This window comes from Hyla sarda, chromosome 2 (genome assembly GCF_029499605.1).
Source record: "Hyla sarda isolate aHylSar1 chromosome 2, aHylSar1.hap1, whole genome shotgun sequence".
Classification (NCBI taxonomy): Eukaryota; Metazoa; Chordata; class Amphibia; order Anura; family Hylidae; genus Hyla; species Hyla sarda.
Window position 1 is genome coordinate 220,914,715 of NC_079190.1, and position 16,024 is coordinate 220,930,738.

The 16,024-nt window shown below is 45.2% G+C and overlaps 1 protein-coding gene across 4 annotated transcripts in view; it reads right to left on the reverse strand.

Moving 5' to 3' along the window:
- CLIP2 (CAP-Gly domain containing linker protein 2) overlaps positions 1-16,024 on the reverse strand; it is a 131,124-nt gene that overhangs the window by 94,619 nt on the left and 20,481 nt on the right. For all 4 annotated transcript variants that reach the window (XM_056556434.1, XM_056556436.1, XM_056556435.1 and 1 more), the window contains exon 2: positions 7,204-7,424. In XM_056556434.1, the coding sequence (XP_056412409.1) occupies positions 7,204-7,315 (112 nt within the window). In that variant the 5' untranslated portion in view covers positions 7,316-7,424. The remainder of the gene's footprint in view (positions 1-7,203; positions 7,425-16,024) is intronic.

Sequence of the window (16,024 nt, forward strand, 5' to 3'; positions counted from 1 at the left end):
GCTGGTTAGTAAGTTCAGAGCCAGACTAACAATATTTTACCCACAATCCACCAGAATTGTGACATTCAATATGAGAATGGGGGAGGTTTCTTCTTGTAGGAAATCCATAGCAGAATGTCACCTCCAAACCAAAATGTTTATACTTTCCTTCTCTCATGCTCATTCTGATGTTTTTATTGGCTGGTACACTATTACTTTTTTTTTTTCAAGTAATTTGTGAGTATTTTTTATTTTTTTGTCAGAAAAGCCCTTTTCAAATGAATTAGACAGCCAGAGGTAAAGGCTTACATTTATGAATCACTTCAGATTATATTGTACACTGTGCCACTAAATTATTGTGAATGATGGACCGCATTTATTTAATAGAATGTCTATGCGTTCAATATATTAACTTTCCTAGCTATCAGATATGTAAAAGCACACCAAACTTATTATGAGGCAAGCACCTATTAATAAATTTGGCATTTAGACTAATACTAACACTGCCAGCCTTAGTTAATGGATTCTGCTCAGAACTTCCTCATAAAATTCTGAACGGAATGTTGGTAGTGTGTATGGGCCTGTAGAAAACAGGCTGCTATTTCAGAAGCCTGTATTCTTTGGACTATCCGGTACAAGCTGTCATAAAACTGAGAATCCAGCATGAAAGTCAGGAAGAATTTGCTGCCGCTTGTTAAAGGGAATCTGTCATCAGCATCACCCACACTAAGCTATTGGTATAGGCTTCTAGTGTGGGGGATGCTGATGACAATGGTATTTACCCTTTTCTTAAGATTGCCTCTGTTCCTCTGATTTTGCTGGTTTTCATATTATGCAAATTAAGTGGCTTGCTGCACGCAAGGCGTTCTCAAGCATTGAGTGCACCGTGATGCCTGTCCAGGTGTCACTTATGGGCAGGGAAGGAGTGCAGTACTGATCTCACCCACTCCCTCTATCCCTGCCAAACTTGCCTATCCGCCCTATATAGTGGATCAAACAACCACGGTGACAGTCCCTCCCTAAATATGTGATGGAAGTCACTGTCAACAAAATAAACTACAATACAGACACAGTTCAGGATACAGTAAGGGAGCACACAGACTAACAGAAATAATATCTAACACACATATACACAATAAATCAATGTCCACTAACCAAGTCAATACCAGGAGTTGTCTAAGATGTCAAGTCACAAAAACAGGAGAGAGGTCAGAATGCCTGGCCAAGAAGTCAAAAATACCAGATGATCAGGATACAGATACAAACCCTAGCTACTAGAGAAACTCTTTCGCAGGTAAGGCCGAAAAGCATATTGCAGGTTTAAATAGGCAGCACATAGGTGAACTATCAAGGTCAGCTGACCAGCCCAGAGCTAGGCGTAGCCACAGCAACCATATAAACAAATCAGGGATGTTTAACCCTTCGGCTTCTTACAGTAATCCCCTTTTAAGAGGGGCCACTGGACCCTTAACAACCTGACGCAAGACCAGATGAAGTGTGTGTTTTGTCCACAATAGAAACACAATCCGTTGATTTGACGGAATCTCCTGCGCTCCTCTGGGGTACCCTACGGACCCTATCAGCATGGGTTCATCCTCAGGCACATGTTGATGAAGAAAAACAGGAGAAGAGTCAAGCAAGAAAGGAGAGGTAGAAGAAGGAAACTCCAGTTTGCATTCTCGCAGACGTCTAGCAAAACGCACGGCTAATGTCATTGCTTGGTCAAGGGTGTCAGGTGAGAGATAAGTTAGTAACATGTCCTTTATTGTGTCAGATAACCCCAGTCTGAACTGAAAAACCAAAGCTGGTGTGTTCCACTTGGAGGTAACACACCACTTTCTGAATTCAGCACTGTATTCCTCCACTGGTCTACGTCCCTGTTTAAAGGTACTCCGGTGGAAAACTTTTTTTTCTAATCAACTGGTGCCAGAAAGTTAAAGAGATTTGTAAATTACTCCTATTTAAAAAAAAATCTTAATCCTTCCAGTACTTATTAGCTGCTGAATACTACAGAGGAAATTCTTTTCTTTTTGGAATTCTTGCTGAATCACGAGCACAGTGCTCTCTGCTGACATCTCTGTCCATTTTAGGAACTGACCAGAGCAGCATATGTTTGCTATCGGGATTTTCTCCTACTTTGGAGAGTTCTTAAAATGGATTCAGCAGAGAGCACTGTGCTCATGATGTCAGCAGAGAGCTCTGTGTTCCAAAAAAAAAAAAAATTTCTTCTGTAGTATTCAGCAGCTAATAAGTACTGGAAGGATTGAGATTTTTTAATATAAGTAATTTACAAATCTGTTTAACTTTCTGGCACCAGTTGATTTAAAAAAAAAAGTTTTCCCACCGAAGTACCCCTTTAAGTGAGCGCAGCTGAGCTGAGCATACACAGCTCTGTCCGGTTCTGCTTACAAAAGTCCCAAACCAGCAAATAGGGAGTCCACGGAGGACAACTCTGGGACATCTGGATCACGGGAAAATACCCATTCCTGGGGACCCCATTGCAGAAGGGACATAATAATTCCCACTCTCTGGACCTCATTGCCAGAAGAGTAAGGTCTCAGACAAAAGTATAACTTGTAACTTTCACAGAAAGTTTTGAATGTTTTCCGGTTTCCAGAAAAACAATCCGGGAGACTAACTTGCGGCTCCACGGGAGCTGAGACAGGAACTGATGACACCTGGGTACGGACTGACTAACTCCTGGATTCTGGCTAACAAACCCTGAATTAACTGCTCCTGATCTTGCAAACTCTGAGTCAAGGTCTGGACTAATCCTGACTTAGAAGACTCAAATTGCTGAAGTCTTTCAGCTAAATCCTGGACCAGGTGAGTCAAGCACTGCATTTGTTCCACCAAAGTAGACATAGCTTCCATTATGCAGGAGCAAGGCAAAAGCAGGTATGTGGGCCTGCAAAAATGTCACAAATGGGCAGGGAAAGAGTGCAGAACTGATCTCACCCACTCCCTGCCTACTTGCCTATAGGCCCTAAATAGTGGATCGACAACCACGGTGACAGTCCCTCCCTAAATATGTGATGGAAGTCACTGTCAACAAAATAAACTACAATACAGACACAGGTCAGGATACAGTAAGGGAGCACACAGACTAACAGAAATAATATCTAACACACACACAATAAGTCAATGTCTACTAGCCGAGTCAATACCAGGAGTTGTCTAAGATGCCAGGCCGCAAAAACGGGAGAGAGGTCAGAATGCCAAGCCAATAAGTAAAAAAATACCAGATGATCAGGAATACAGATACAAACACTAGCTACTAGAGAAACTCTTTTGCAGGCGAGGTCTGAAAGCACATTGCAGGTTTAAATAGGCAGCACACAGGTGAACTAACAAGGTCAGCTGACCAGCCCAGAGCAAGGCGTAGACACAGCGATCAGATAAACACTCTCAGGGATGTTTAACCCTTTGGGTACTTACACCTGGGTCTTTTTTTTTTGTCAAATGTTTTTATTAGAATTTTCCAAACAATATAAAGAAAAACAAAACAAAAAGCAAAAGAAGCATATACAGCTCAAGAGGTCAAATCACAAATACACAGTAAACAGTGAATAAGCAACAGTAAACCCAATGGTACAGAATGTACACACATAGGGTAGTGCAGCTAACTCAGACCCCGGGGAGTCTGGGAGAGTAAACAGTCGAGCAACACAGCCCAACAAGAAAGGACTAGAGCAAGTCAAGGTAACTCCAGCAAACCCAAAGAGCCCCTGAGAGCCTCCATACTGTACCACTCCGTGTAGCAGAAGGTGCGCATAATGGCCCTCATTTACTATTGCAAACCCGACATGTTTTGTCGGGTTGTGCGCCAGATTCTGTCGCATTGCGCCAGAAATTCTGTCTGCGCCAGTAAGAAAACCCGAAAAGGGGGCGTGGTCATCGGGGGAAAGGGGGCGTGGTCTCCAAAAGGGGCATGTTCCCGACATTTTCACAAAAATGCAACATATTTACTAAGGTTTCCACATAAAATGTGGTGGATTTGTGCTGAGGAAAACCAGACAGATCAGAGCATGTGTAAAAAAGCAAAGTGTAGGGAAAGTGGAAAATGTAGGGAAACCTTAGTAAATACTGTGGAAAATAAATTATAGGGAAAAAACCCACAAAGAAACCTACACTCCACTCTTTGTAAGTAAGGGCCAATAGCTGCTATCTCCCGCACACTAAAGTGCGTCACTATAAAAGGCTTCCACTTGTGGAAGAACTGCTTATGCCTTTCAGCATCGATCCTATCCTGTCCAGGTTTGCTCTACCTAGTTCTCATCGTCATCACAGCATCTAAAGTGTAAGTTAGAGATTCCCGTGTGAGATCACGGAGCCTGCTAGTGCAAAATGTGTACACCTGATTGGCATATAACATTTGAGAACTAGGTAGAGCAAACCTGGTCAAAAGTTCAACGGGCGTATACCACCTATAATCTTCAATATTCATAATCCGAGATACCTTTCTCTTTCTGTTAAATATATTTGTATATAAAAACCCATACATTTATTGTAATCTTCTTGACATCATCACAGACAGTTCATAAAACAAGAAATCTTCATGTAAAGGTAGTCCTTAGCATAAGTAAATAATGTAGGAGGGTTATGTAGACATGTCCATAAATCTTGTCTCACCAGCTGGGATTTCTTCCTTAGTACTTTATCCAGTGTGGTGGATCCATCTTGAAATGTCCATCAAAATGGCCGCCTCTGTTAGCTTCCTCTAGCTGTCATCCTCCTTGTGCTGGAGGGCTGTACAGGACTTTCTTGGAGACCTTCTTCCGTTCCTCCATCTATCCACCTGGCTTTCTCTGGAGCAACTTTTGCTCAAATAATGGGTGTGTCCATCATGATTGAAGGCGTGTCCTTTATAAGTGTGGGTGTGTTTATCCTAAGTGATCCTGTGTCTACTATCCATAAATATACAAATATGGTTTATTAAAAGTATATATCTCCTTCTAGTGGGTTGGCTGAATAAAGTGGTCCCTCAACATACGATGGTAATCCGTTCCAAATGGACCATCGTTTGTTGAAACCATCGCATGCTGAGGGATTCGTGCAATGTAAAGTATAGGACAGTGGTCTACAACCTGTGGACCCCCAGATGTTGCAAAACTACATCACCCAGCATGCCCGGACAGCCGTTGGCTGTCCGGCCATGCTGGGTGTTGTAGTTTTGCAACATCTGGAGATCCGCAGGTTGAAGACCACTGTTAGAGGAAGTTGTACACACCTGTCCCCGCCGCTCCGGACCATCACCGCTCGTCACCACTGCCCGGGATGTCGCCGTCCATCGCTGTCGCCGCATCCCCGAGGTGTTCCCGACGCTCCGACAAGGCCTCTGCTTCCCCGGCATCCGTGCGCTCCGTCGCCGCAATCACGTCGCTACGCACGCCGCTCCTATTGGATGACGGAACGGTGTGCGCAGCGACGTAATGACGTCGATAGAGAGCGCCGACGATGCAGGGGATCCCGAAGAGGACGTGCCGGAGCCCCGAGGACAGGTAAGAGACATCACCGGAGCTCACGGGGCACCGTAAACGGCTATCCGGCGGCAGCTGAAGCAGTCTGCGCTGCCGGATAGCCGTTTATGCGATGACCCCGACATAAAAAAGCATTGTATGTTCATGCTGCCTTCAACATGCGATGGCCTCTGAGAGGCCATCGCATGCTGAAATTATCGTATGTCGGGGCCATCGTAGGTCGAGGGGTCACTGTATATATATTTAACTTATGGGTTTATATTTTTATATTTTATATTTTTATCTGATTGGATACTACTAGCTCTACAAATATGGTACTTCTCTGAAGTCTCGACGTGACTATTCTCCTGCTACATATATAATGAAATAGTATATAGTGTGTCATGTTGTCTATTTATTGACATAATATCCTTTGACAACTGGTGAGCACGTGGCATGTACTTAATAACCTTGGTTATTGTGTGATATTGAAAAATGACATACTTTTTATCACTTTCCAAAGGGATAACAAAGGGGAGGAACCTCCTTGCGCGAATTCTGGGTGATGTAGCAGGGCATCCTTTTGGAAAGGAGAAAGGGGAGGCCAAAAACCTTGAGGATTTCTTTCCAGGAAACAATAGTATCTCGCAGGAGAACTGACCGTTTAACCCAAGGAGGTAACTTCGAGAAAGCTGTATGAAGTAAAGACACCAAATGCCACTTGGCTGCTAGGTCACGTTCCAGTGACACATTAGAGTAAGAGGATGAACCATGAAGCCCCTCCATCACATGTTTGAACAAGCATACCAGGTTATAGCCTCTCACAGTGGGCAAATTAAGGCCACCCTCAGCCTTTCACAGCATGATCTTCGGCAAAGCTATGCGAGGATGCTTACCTTGCCAAATAAAGTGGGTGACCGCTGACGTGAGGCTCCTAACATCTGTGTGCTTGAGCAGGATAGGGAGGGTAAGAAGAGGGTACAACAGTCCCGGGAAACTGACCATCTTCAAAAGATGGCAGTGGGCAATATAAGTCAGTGGCATAGTGGGTCTTTAGAGTAAACCTCCCCCTCTGTGCAGATTCTTCTACTTTGTAAAATCTTTCTCGCGAGAAGAACAATTTTACTCCATATTGCCTGTGGCCATCTCTGCGCATGCGCAATTGTCTCTAACAGGAGATATTAAGTAAAATCTATCTGCTCATGAGAGATATTTCACAGGCTGGACATCACGGTGTACTGGGGGCACATACCAAGCAGGATTTGAAGCTACAGATTTTATGCTGCAGTGTTCAATGTAAACTACTAAATCACTGAACACAGTATCAAATCTGCAGCTTCAAATCCTAAGGGAGCAATTCCACACAAAATGCTTTATTTAAAAAAACTAACATATTTTACACTAACCAGGCCCATAACATATCATTGGTGTATTATATATGAGGGTTCCTGTATATAACCATATTATTGTTTCCTTGCATGAGTGTTACATTTACAGCTTAAGGCAATGTCGTATCTTTCCCGACAGCTCACGTAAACATTTCCCAAAGCTCACTAAAATATCCCATCTAAGAACGTCACCTCCCAGGTGAAGAAAAATGACACATAGCTAAAGTCTGCAGTTCTGTGTAGCCCTAGCCTTTATATAAGAAACCAAACTTCTGTTTCTATGACCATCCAAAAACATCTGTGTGTAACTGGTAACTTAAAACTGGAGCAGGTCATGGAAAATCCCATGTAATTCATCCACATATAGATTGACGTACCTTCTTTAGAGCTGGTGTTGCTAGTAACACCAGATCCAGCTGAAGATCTTCCCACTGGGCTGGAGTGTTTTGCTCCCCTGCCGGGGATTTTTAGTCCACTTGGTTTCAGCATATCTGTAGAAATAGTTTCAACCTCTCTGTAGCTTCACTTCTGTCAGAATCCTTTCACAATAAATTGTTAGGCTTCCATGCACTGTATGCTGTTTTCCATGTTTAGTTACCTACAATAGAGAAGCGATATTATTTATACATTGCAGTGAATTTGCAGATAAAGACAGTGATTCACAAAACTACTATACGGTCACACTTTGCTTCCTTCCCAAAAGTACAATTTTTAACCTATTACCTCTAATGTTACAGGTTTACATTTTGGCTTTTAGTGTGAAAGAGTCACTCTATTGTCCAAATATGCTGGGTAATTTAAAGGGGTACTCCGGTGAAAAACTTTTTTTTTTAAATCAACTGGTGCCAGAAAGTTAAACAGATTTGTAAATTACTTCTATTAAAAAATCTTAATCCTTCCTGTACTTATTAGCTGCTGAATACTACAGTGGAAATTATTTATCGTTTGAAACACAGAGCTGTCTGCTGACCTCATGAGCTCAGTGCTCTATGCTGACATCTCTGTCCATTTTAGGAATTGCCAGCGTAAAAGGAAATCCCCATAGCAAACATGTGCTGTTCTGGACAGTTCCTAAAATGGACAGAGATGTCAGCAGAGAGCACTGTGCTCGTGATGTCAGCAGACAGCTCTGTGTTTCAAAAAGAAAAGAATTTCCGCTGTAGTATTCAGCAGCTAATAAGTACAGGAAGGATTAAGATTTTTTAATAGAAGTAATTTACAAATCTGTTTAACTTTCTGGCACCAGTTGATTTAAAAAAAAAAGGTTTTCACCGGAGTACCCCTTTAAGTACCCACCAGTCTAAATCTCTACAAACATACAGTGTCTATCTTTCATGTATTTCATGGTAAGTGCAAAATGTTATATATTTAACGTCTTTGTTTGCAAACTAGGATAAATGATGTCTTGTCTTTTTAAGCCAAACTCTGAACTGAACAATCTTGCATATTCATCTTATCTATACATCACAGTTAGCTATGTTTATCTTATTCCATGTCCTTTTCTTAATCTTTCATTGCTTTTATGAATTCGCTCTCACCTCCACACCTGACAGCAATATAAGTATCTATACCAACACTATATATTACAGCCAAGTGGTCTTTGAGACCCTGGTCTTTGATCTGTATCTGAACAAAAAAAAACTGGGCACTTAATTCAAAGTTCCAATTGACAAAATTCAACAAGAAGTGATCTCCCAAGTAGTATCAATCCCCTACCCTTCCACATTTCCTTTTCATGATGTGACGGACCCCAGAGATCAGCTGCATTGTGGATTTCTACAACCCTATCAAAATAAAAAACGTCAGACCTCCAAGTCCACACATTGTGATGTTTTTAATAGATTCGAATAAATGGTTTTAGATTGTTTTGATTTCTCTTCAGTATTTGATACTTAAAGGAAAACTGTCATATGTTTTCTCCCGCACTATCCACAGGTACCGGTGGATAGTGCGGGAGACACTGAACATTTTGAGTCCTACCTTGCCCAGATGCGCTGCGCCGTTCGCCCGTTATATCGTTTTTTTTGTATATGTAGCTGCACCGGTACCTGTGGCTAGTGCGGGAAAAAACATATGACAGTTTTCCTTTAAAGGGTAGCTCCCACCATCCTTTTTTTTTTTTTCTGTCCCTGCCTATTGCCCATCTCTCCCTAAACCCCTCCCTGCTTTAAATTTTTTTTTTACTATATAAAAAAAATGCCTTTTTGTGAGCACACTACCAGGGAGTCTTCCCCAGCAGGCAGACGTCACTGATGCCTGCTGGGGGGGCCGACTTCCGCCCTTAGTTCATCTACACAGGGTGCCTCCAGCTGTTTCACCACTACAACTCCCAGCTTGCCCTGACATCTATCACCCTGTGCAGCCCCCCCCCCCCCCCAGAACAATAAATTTGTTATGGCCGCGGAGCTAATCATACCCCACGTCACTCATAACACCCAACCCAACATGAGCACTACAACATATTAAAAAAAAAAATTGGTGACAGTGCCCATTTAAGATCAGGGCTTCTCAAGCCTGTACTTGGGCCTCACCAGCAAATCAATGTTGATGCTGGGGTCTCACCAACAAATACTAATGTGCAGTGCCAAATACTGTCATGCAAAGCAATATCCCCTAGAAATAAATACCCCTCCACCAGTAGTAAACTATCTGTTGCACTGCGTGTGCACACTGCGGTGCAGCAATAAATACTTTTCCACTGGTGACAAACCAATACCATAGTGCAGTAACAAAGACTTCTCTACCAGCAACAGACCAACACCACATTGCCGCAATAAAGACTTCTCTTCTGCCAGTAACAAACCAATACCACAGTGCAGCAATAAAGATTTCTCTTTCAGTAACAAACCAACACCACAGTGCAACAATAAAGATTTCTCTATCAGTAACAAACCAATACCACAGTGCAACAATAAAGATTTCTCTACCAGCAACAAACCAACAACACAGTGCAACAATAATAATTAGCATTTATTCAGTGTTGTCAAATTAAAAGATATAAAATGTTTTTTACAAAAATGTGAGGGATGGACTCATTTATGTGAGATACCGTACTTGAAATGGGTAGCACCAGTAGCCACAGCTGCACATGTATTTAGTGTGAAAAGCATTAGCATTTTACTGGATTATTCTATGGTAAGTGTTACAACAGATGTCTAAGTATATTCTAATAAGAGTGAATAGTCAAGAAATCTGATACTATGAAATGTTTGCTTCTGTTCTGCATCAGTCTCCACATATTGGCAGTGGTACTGATGCAACACTGATCTCTGCTGAGTCAGCTATTTGACTGTCCTAAAAACAATGAATGTTTCACTCAAATACTGGAGTAGTAGTACTACTAGAACACTAAGGCCATGTTCACACTATAAAAAATTTGCTCTGAATATCTAGAAGGAATTCCATATGAAAACCACCTTATAGCACCCTTCCATTGATTTTAATCTCATTTCTAAGTTCATACGTTGCAAGTTCTATAGCAAAACTGTGAGGAATTGGATTCTGGCAGAAAATTGAGCATGTTTAATGTTCTTGTGGAATCCGCAACCCATTTATCTATTTTGGGAACATTTGATTCCCTGGTACAAAATCTGCAACAAAAAGTGAATTACAATGAATGGAAAACTTCATACACACAACAGATAATATCCATGTGGATCAATCCAAAGTATGTCCTATTTGGTGCTGAATTCAAGCAGAAAACAAATGCAAACAATTTCCACCGTATTGTAAAGGGTGAAATCCCCTGCAAAATACTTAAAAATGTAGCCCTATTCACACTTTAAGCCTTTCTTTATAAGAATACTTTGGAAGGATTTTCCGACCTATATCTTCAACAGAATGCTACACTGCTGTGGCTATCTCTTTGTGGACTGGCTATTTCTTGTTGGAGTTCCCTCCCTCGAACTACAAGTCCCCATGATTCTTCCTCCCACACATCAGCCACTCTACCCATTGAGACACACCTGTGCTCCCTTCAATGCAGTAGACCAGTGTTCTCTAACTAGGGTGACGCCAGCCGTGGCAAACCTACAATAAACTGCAGAATGATCTACCTCTAACCCTGCAGTCGCTCCACCCATTAAAGCAAAGACAGACTCCCTGCTGCACTGCAATCTGGCAAAACCTGAGACGACACTCATTTTGTATGCTGTTAAAAATAAACTTTGGGCCAAAAATCACAGAAGAATTGTGAGATCACCATCAAACACAGGTACTGACACTATATTATGAACTACAATAACTTTACACCCTCGGTAGCATAGTCAAATAAATAATAAAAACTGTTAATCTAGGCCATTAATTTTTAAAAGACTAGATTATTCCTTTAAATGAGGTCCAACTAACAGTATCATTAGGAACTTTAGTAACTATGCAAGGGTGGGCTAGCACTACTCTATGCTCTCACCTGTGTGATAGGACTCCTCTGTGCTCTCTCCTGTCTGATAGTACTCCTCTGTGCTCTCTCCTGTCTGATAGGACTCCTCTGTGCTCTCTCCTGTCTGATAGTACTCCTCTGTGCTCTCTCCTGTCTGATAGGACTACTCTATGCTCTCACCTGTGTGATAGGACTCCTCTGTGCTCTCTCCTGTCTGATAGTACTTCTCTGTGCTCTCTCCTGTCTGATAGGACTCCTCTGTGCTCTCTCCTGTCTGATAGGACTCCTCTGTGCTCTCTCCTGTCTGATAGTACTCCTCTGTGCTCTCTCCTGTCTGATAGGACTCCTCTGTGCTCTCTCCTGTCTGATAGCACTCCTCTGTGCTCTCTTCTGTCTGATAGTACTCCTCTGTGCTCTCTCCTGTCTGATAGGACTCCTCAGTGCTCTCTCCTGTCTGACAGTACTCCTCTGTGCTCTCTCCTGTCTGATAGTACTCCTTTGTGCTCTCTCCTGTCTGATAGTACTCCTCTGTGCTCTCTCCTGTCTGATAGTATTCCTCTGTGCTCTCTCCGGTCTGATAGTACTTCTCTGTGCTCTCTCCTGTCTGATAGGACTCCTCTGTGCTCTCTCCTGTTTGATAGGACTCTTCTGTGCTCTCTCCTGTGTGATAGTACTCCTCTATGCTCTCTCCTGTCTGATAGTACTCCTCTGTGCTCTCTCGTGTTTGATAGTACTCCTCTGTGCTCTCTCCTGTCTGATAGGACTCCTCTGTGCTCTCTCCTGTCTGACAGGACTCCTCTGTAGTCTCTCCTGTCTGACAGGTCTCATCTGTGCTCTCTCCTGTCTGACAGGTCTCCTCTGTGCTCTCTCCTGTGTGATAGCACTCCTCTGTAGTCTCTCCTGTCTGATAGTACTCCTCTGTGCTCACTCCTGTCTGACAGGACTCCTCTGTGCTCTCTTCTGTGTGATAGCACTACTTTGTGCACTCTCCTGCCCTATCAGACACAGGAGTGCTAGCCCACCCTCACTTAGGCTGGGTTCACCCTACGTTTTCGCTTTACAGGGACCAGATCCAGCTGGTTACTGCAGTTTTAGGTGCGGTCAGAAAACTGGATACAGGGCAAAAATGAGCCGACCGGAGTCACTATCTGACTCCGGTCGGCTCATTCAAATGAATGGGATATGGGAGCGCCCGGTTTTCACATCTCCCAGCCGGATCTGGTCCCCGTATAACAAAAACGTAGCGTGAACCCAGCCAAACTGGACTTTGTCCATGCCTGAGCTTCAGCTTGGACAAAGCCATGATTTTATAAGCCATGATTTCTATGAAAAGGAAATAAAATTTTCTTATGAAGTATATGTTTTGCCATGATGTAGAACATATAAAAAGTTTTTGAATCTGACAGTGTTCATTTAAACATCCAAATGAGCTATAAAAAGCCAATAACCATCCACTGCTCCCTTACACGCTGATGATTCTCACATGCTGAGTGAATTGACATAACTTGACAACACAGCATGCGTGTTATTTCATGATTGCAAAAATATGAAAACTACACTTTTATTTTTAAGATCCATCTACTATAACCAGTTCCTAATTCTTCACGCATGTGGCAGACATTTGACAGTCACATAATGAAAGGCTTAGTGCGGGCAGAAACATGAGAACAAAGCTGCTAGGAAATGAATAGAACAACTTGCAAAAACAAAAATGGCAAGTCTGTCTTGCCAGTAGCTGATAGACTGCCACATAAACTAGATTTTGTGTGTAACACCAGTTTTACTACACCCTCTTTAAATTCATCATTATCAACCAGAAAATCTACTTAAACAATAGCAAACAGACAGTGTCACTAATGTGCTAAAACTACTTTAGGGGTGTTATTTTAATACTACAAATGTCACGATTCGGCTTACAGGTTGTGGATCCACTGTGTCAGCGAGGGATTGGCGTGGACCGTGCCGGTGGACCGGTTCTAAGTGGCTACTGGTGTTCACCAGAGCCCGCCGCAAAGCGGGATGGTCTTGCTGCGGCGGTAGCAACCAGGTCGTATCCACTAGCAATGGCTCAACCTCGCTGACTGCTGAGAAGGCGTGGGACAGAAGGACTAGGCAGAGGCAAGGTCAGACGTAGCAGAAGGTCGGGGCAGGCGGCAAGGTTCGTAGTCAATATGGATAGCAGGAGATCAGGTAACACAGGCTTGGACAACACTAAACGCTTTCACTGGCACAAGGCAACAAGATCCGGCAAGGGAGTGCAGGGGAAGTGATGTGATATAGCCAGGGAGCAGGTGGAAGCTAATCAGGCTAATTGGGCCAGGCACCAATCATTGGTGCACTGGCCCTTTAAGTCTCAGAGAGCTGGCGCGCGCGCGCCCTAGAGAGCGGAGCCGCGCGCGCCAGCACATGACAGCCGGGGACCGGGACGGGTAAGTGACTTGGGATGTGATTCGCGAGCGGGCGCGTCCCGCTATGCGAATCGCATCCCCGCCGGCAATGTCAGTGCAGCGCTCCCGGTCAGCGGGTCTGACCGGGGCGCTGCAGGGAGAGAAACGCCGTGAGCGCTCCGGGGAGGAGCGGGAACCCGGAGCGCTCGGCGTAACAGTACCCCCCCCTTAGGTTTCCCCCTTTCTTTGTCCGGCAACTGCTTCACATGGGATGAGGACACCGGGAGTGATTGTAGGGTTTCCTCGAAGGCAGGCAGTACAGCAGGAGTGGGAATGGGGAGGGAGGGCAGAGGGTGAAGCTTGGCACGGGGCAGGGTGTCACCAGGACGGGGACCATGAGGAGGCAAGGCACAGTCCTGATAAGCCTTGGGGGGACCAGGTGTAGGAGGAGGCACTGAGACTTGCCTGACGGGACTGGGAGGGGAGGAGAGGCATTTCTTGTGGCAAGCAGAGTCCCAGTTCTTGATCTCCCCAGTGGTCCAGTCAAGGGTGGGAGAATGAAGCTGGAGCCATGGCAGACCGAGGAGGACCTCAGAGGTGCAGTTGGGAAGGACGAAAAATTCAATCATTTCGTGATGGGGTCCAATGCCCATTAAGAGGGGTTTTGTGCGGTAACGCACGGTGCAATCCAATCTAACTCCGTTGACCGCGGAAATGTAGAGCGGCTTGACGAGACGGGTCACCGGGATGCAGAACTTATTCACCAAAGAATCTAGAATAAAATTCCCAGAGGCACCAGAGTCCAAGCAGGCCACGGCTGAGAGGGAGGAGTTGGCAGAAGGAGAAATCCGCACGGGCACCGTGAGACGTGGAGAAGCAGACTTCGAACCAAGAGACGCCACACACACGTGAGCTGGGCGCATGCGTGCGTTTCCTAGACGTGGAGGACGAATAGGGCAATCCACAAAGAAATGTTCGGTACTGGCACAGTACAGACAAAGATTTTCTTCCCTACGGCGATTCCTCTTTTCCTGGGTCAGGCGAGACCGATCCACTTGCATGGCCTCCTCGGCGGGAGGCACAGGCGTAGATTGCAAAGGATACTGTGGGAGAGGTGCCCAGAGATCTAGGTCTTTTTCCTGGCGGAGCTCCTGGTGTCTCTCAGAAAAACGCATGTCAATGCGGGTGGCCAAATGGATAAGTTCTTGCAGGTTGGCAGGAATCTCTCGTGCGGCCAGCACATCCTTGATGTTACTGGATAGGCCTTTTTTTAAAGGTCGCGCAGAGAGCCTCGTTATTCCAAGATAATTCGGAAGCGAGAGTACGAAATTGGATGGCGTACTCGCCTACTGAAGAATTACCCTGGACCAGGTTCAGCAGGGCAGTCTCGGCAGAAGAAGCTCGGGCTGGTTCCTCGAAGACACTACGGACTTCAGCGAAGAAGGACTGGACTGTGGCTGTGGCAGGATCATTGCGGTCCCAGAGTGGTGTGGCCCAAGACAAGGCCTTTCCTGAAAGAAGGCTCACTACGAACGCCACCTTAGACCGTTCTGTAGGAAACAGGTCCGACAACATCTCCATATGCAGGGAACATTGAGACAAAAATCCACGGCAGAGTCTAGAGTCCCCATCAAATTTGTCCGGCAGGGAAAAGCGGAGGCTAGGAGCGGCCACTCGCTGCGGAGGAGGTGCAGGAGCTGGCGGAGGAGATGGTTGCTGCTGTAGCAGAGGCAGAAGTTGCTGTAACGTGGCGGTCAACTGCGACAGCTGCTGTCCTTGTTGGGCAATTTGCTGCGATTGCTGAGCGACCACCGTGGTAAGGTCAGCGAGACTTGGCAGCGGCACCTCAGCGGGATCCATGGCCGGATCTGCTGTCACGATTCAGCTTACAGGTTGTGGATCCACTGTGTCAGCGAGGGATTGGCGTGGACCGTGCCGGTGGACCGGGTCTAAGTGGCTACTGGTGTTCACCAGAGCCCGCCGCAAAGCGGGATGGTCTTGCTGCGGCGGTAGCAACCAGGTCGTATCCACTAGCAACAGCTCAACCTCGCTGACTGCTGAGAAGGCGTGGGACAGAAGGACTAGGCAGAGGCAAGGTCAGACGTAGCAGAAGGTCGGGGCAGGCGGCAAGGTTCGTAGTCAATATGGATAGCAGGAGATCAGGTAACACAGGCTTGGACAACACTAAACGCTTTCACTGGCACAAGGCAACAAGATCCGGCAAGGGAGTGCAGGGGAAGTGATGTGATATAGCCAGGGAGCAGGTGGAAGCTAATCAGGCTAATTGGGCCAGGCACCAATCACTGGTGCACTGGCCCTTTAAGTCTCAGAGAGCTGGCGCGCGCGCGCGCCCTAGAGAGCGGAGCCGCGCGCGCCAGCACATGACAGCCGGGGACCGGGACGGGTAAGTGACTTGGGATGCGATTCGCGAGC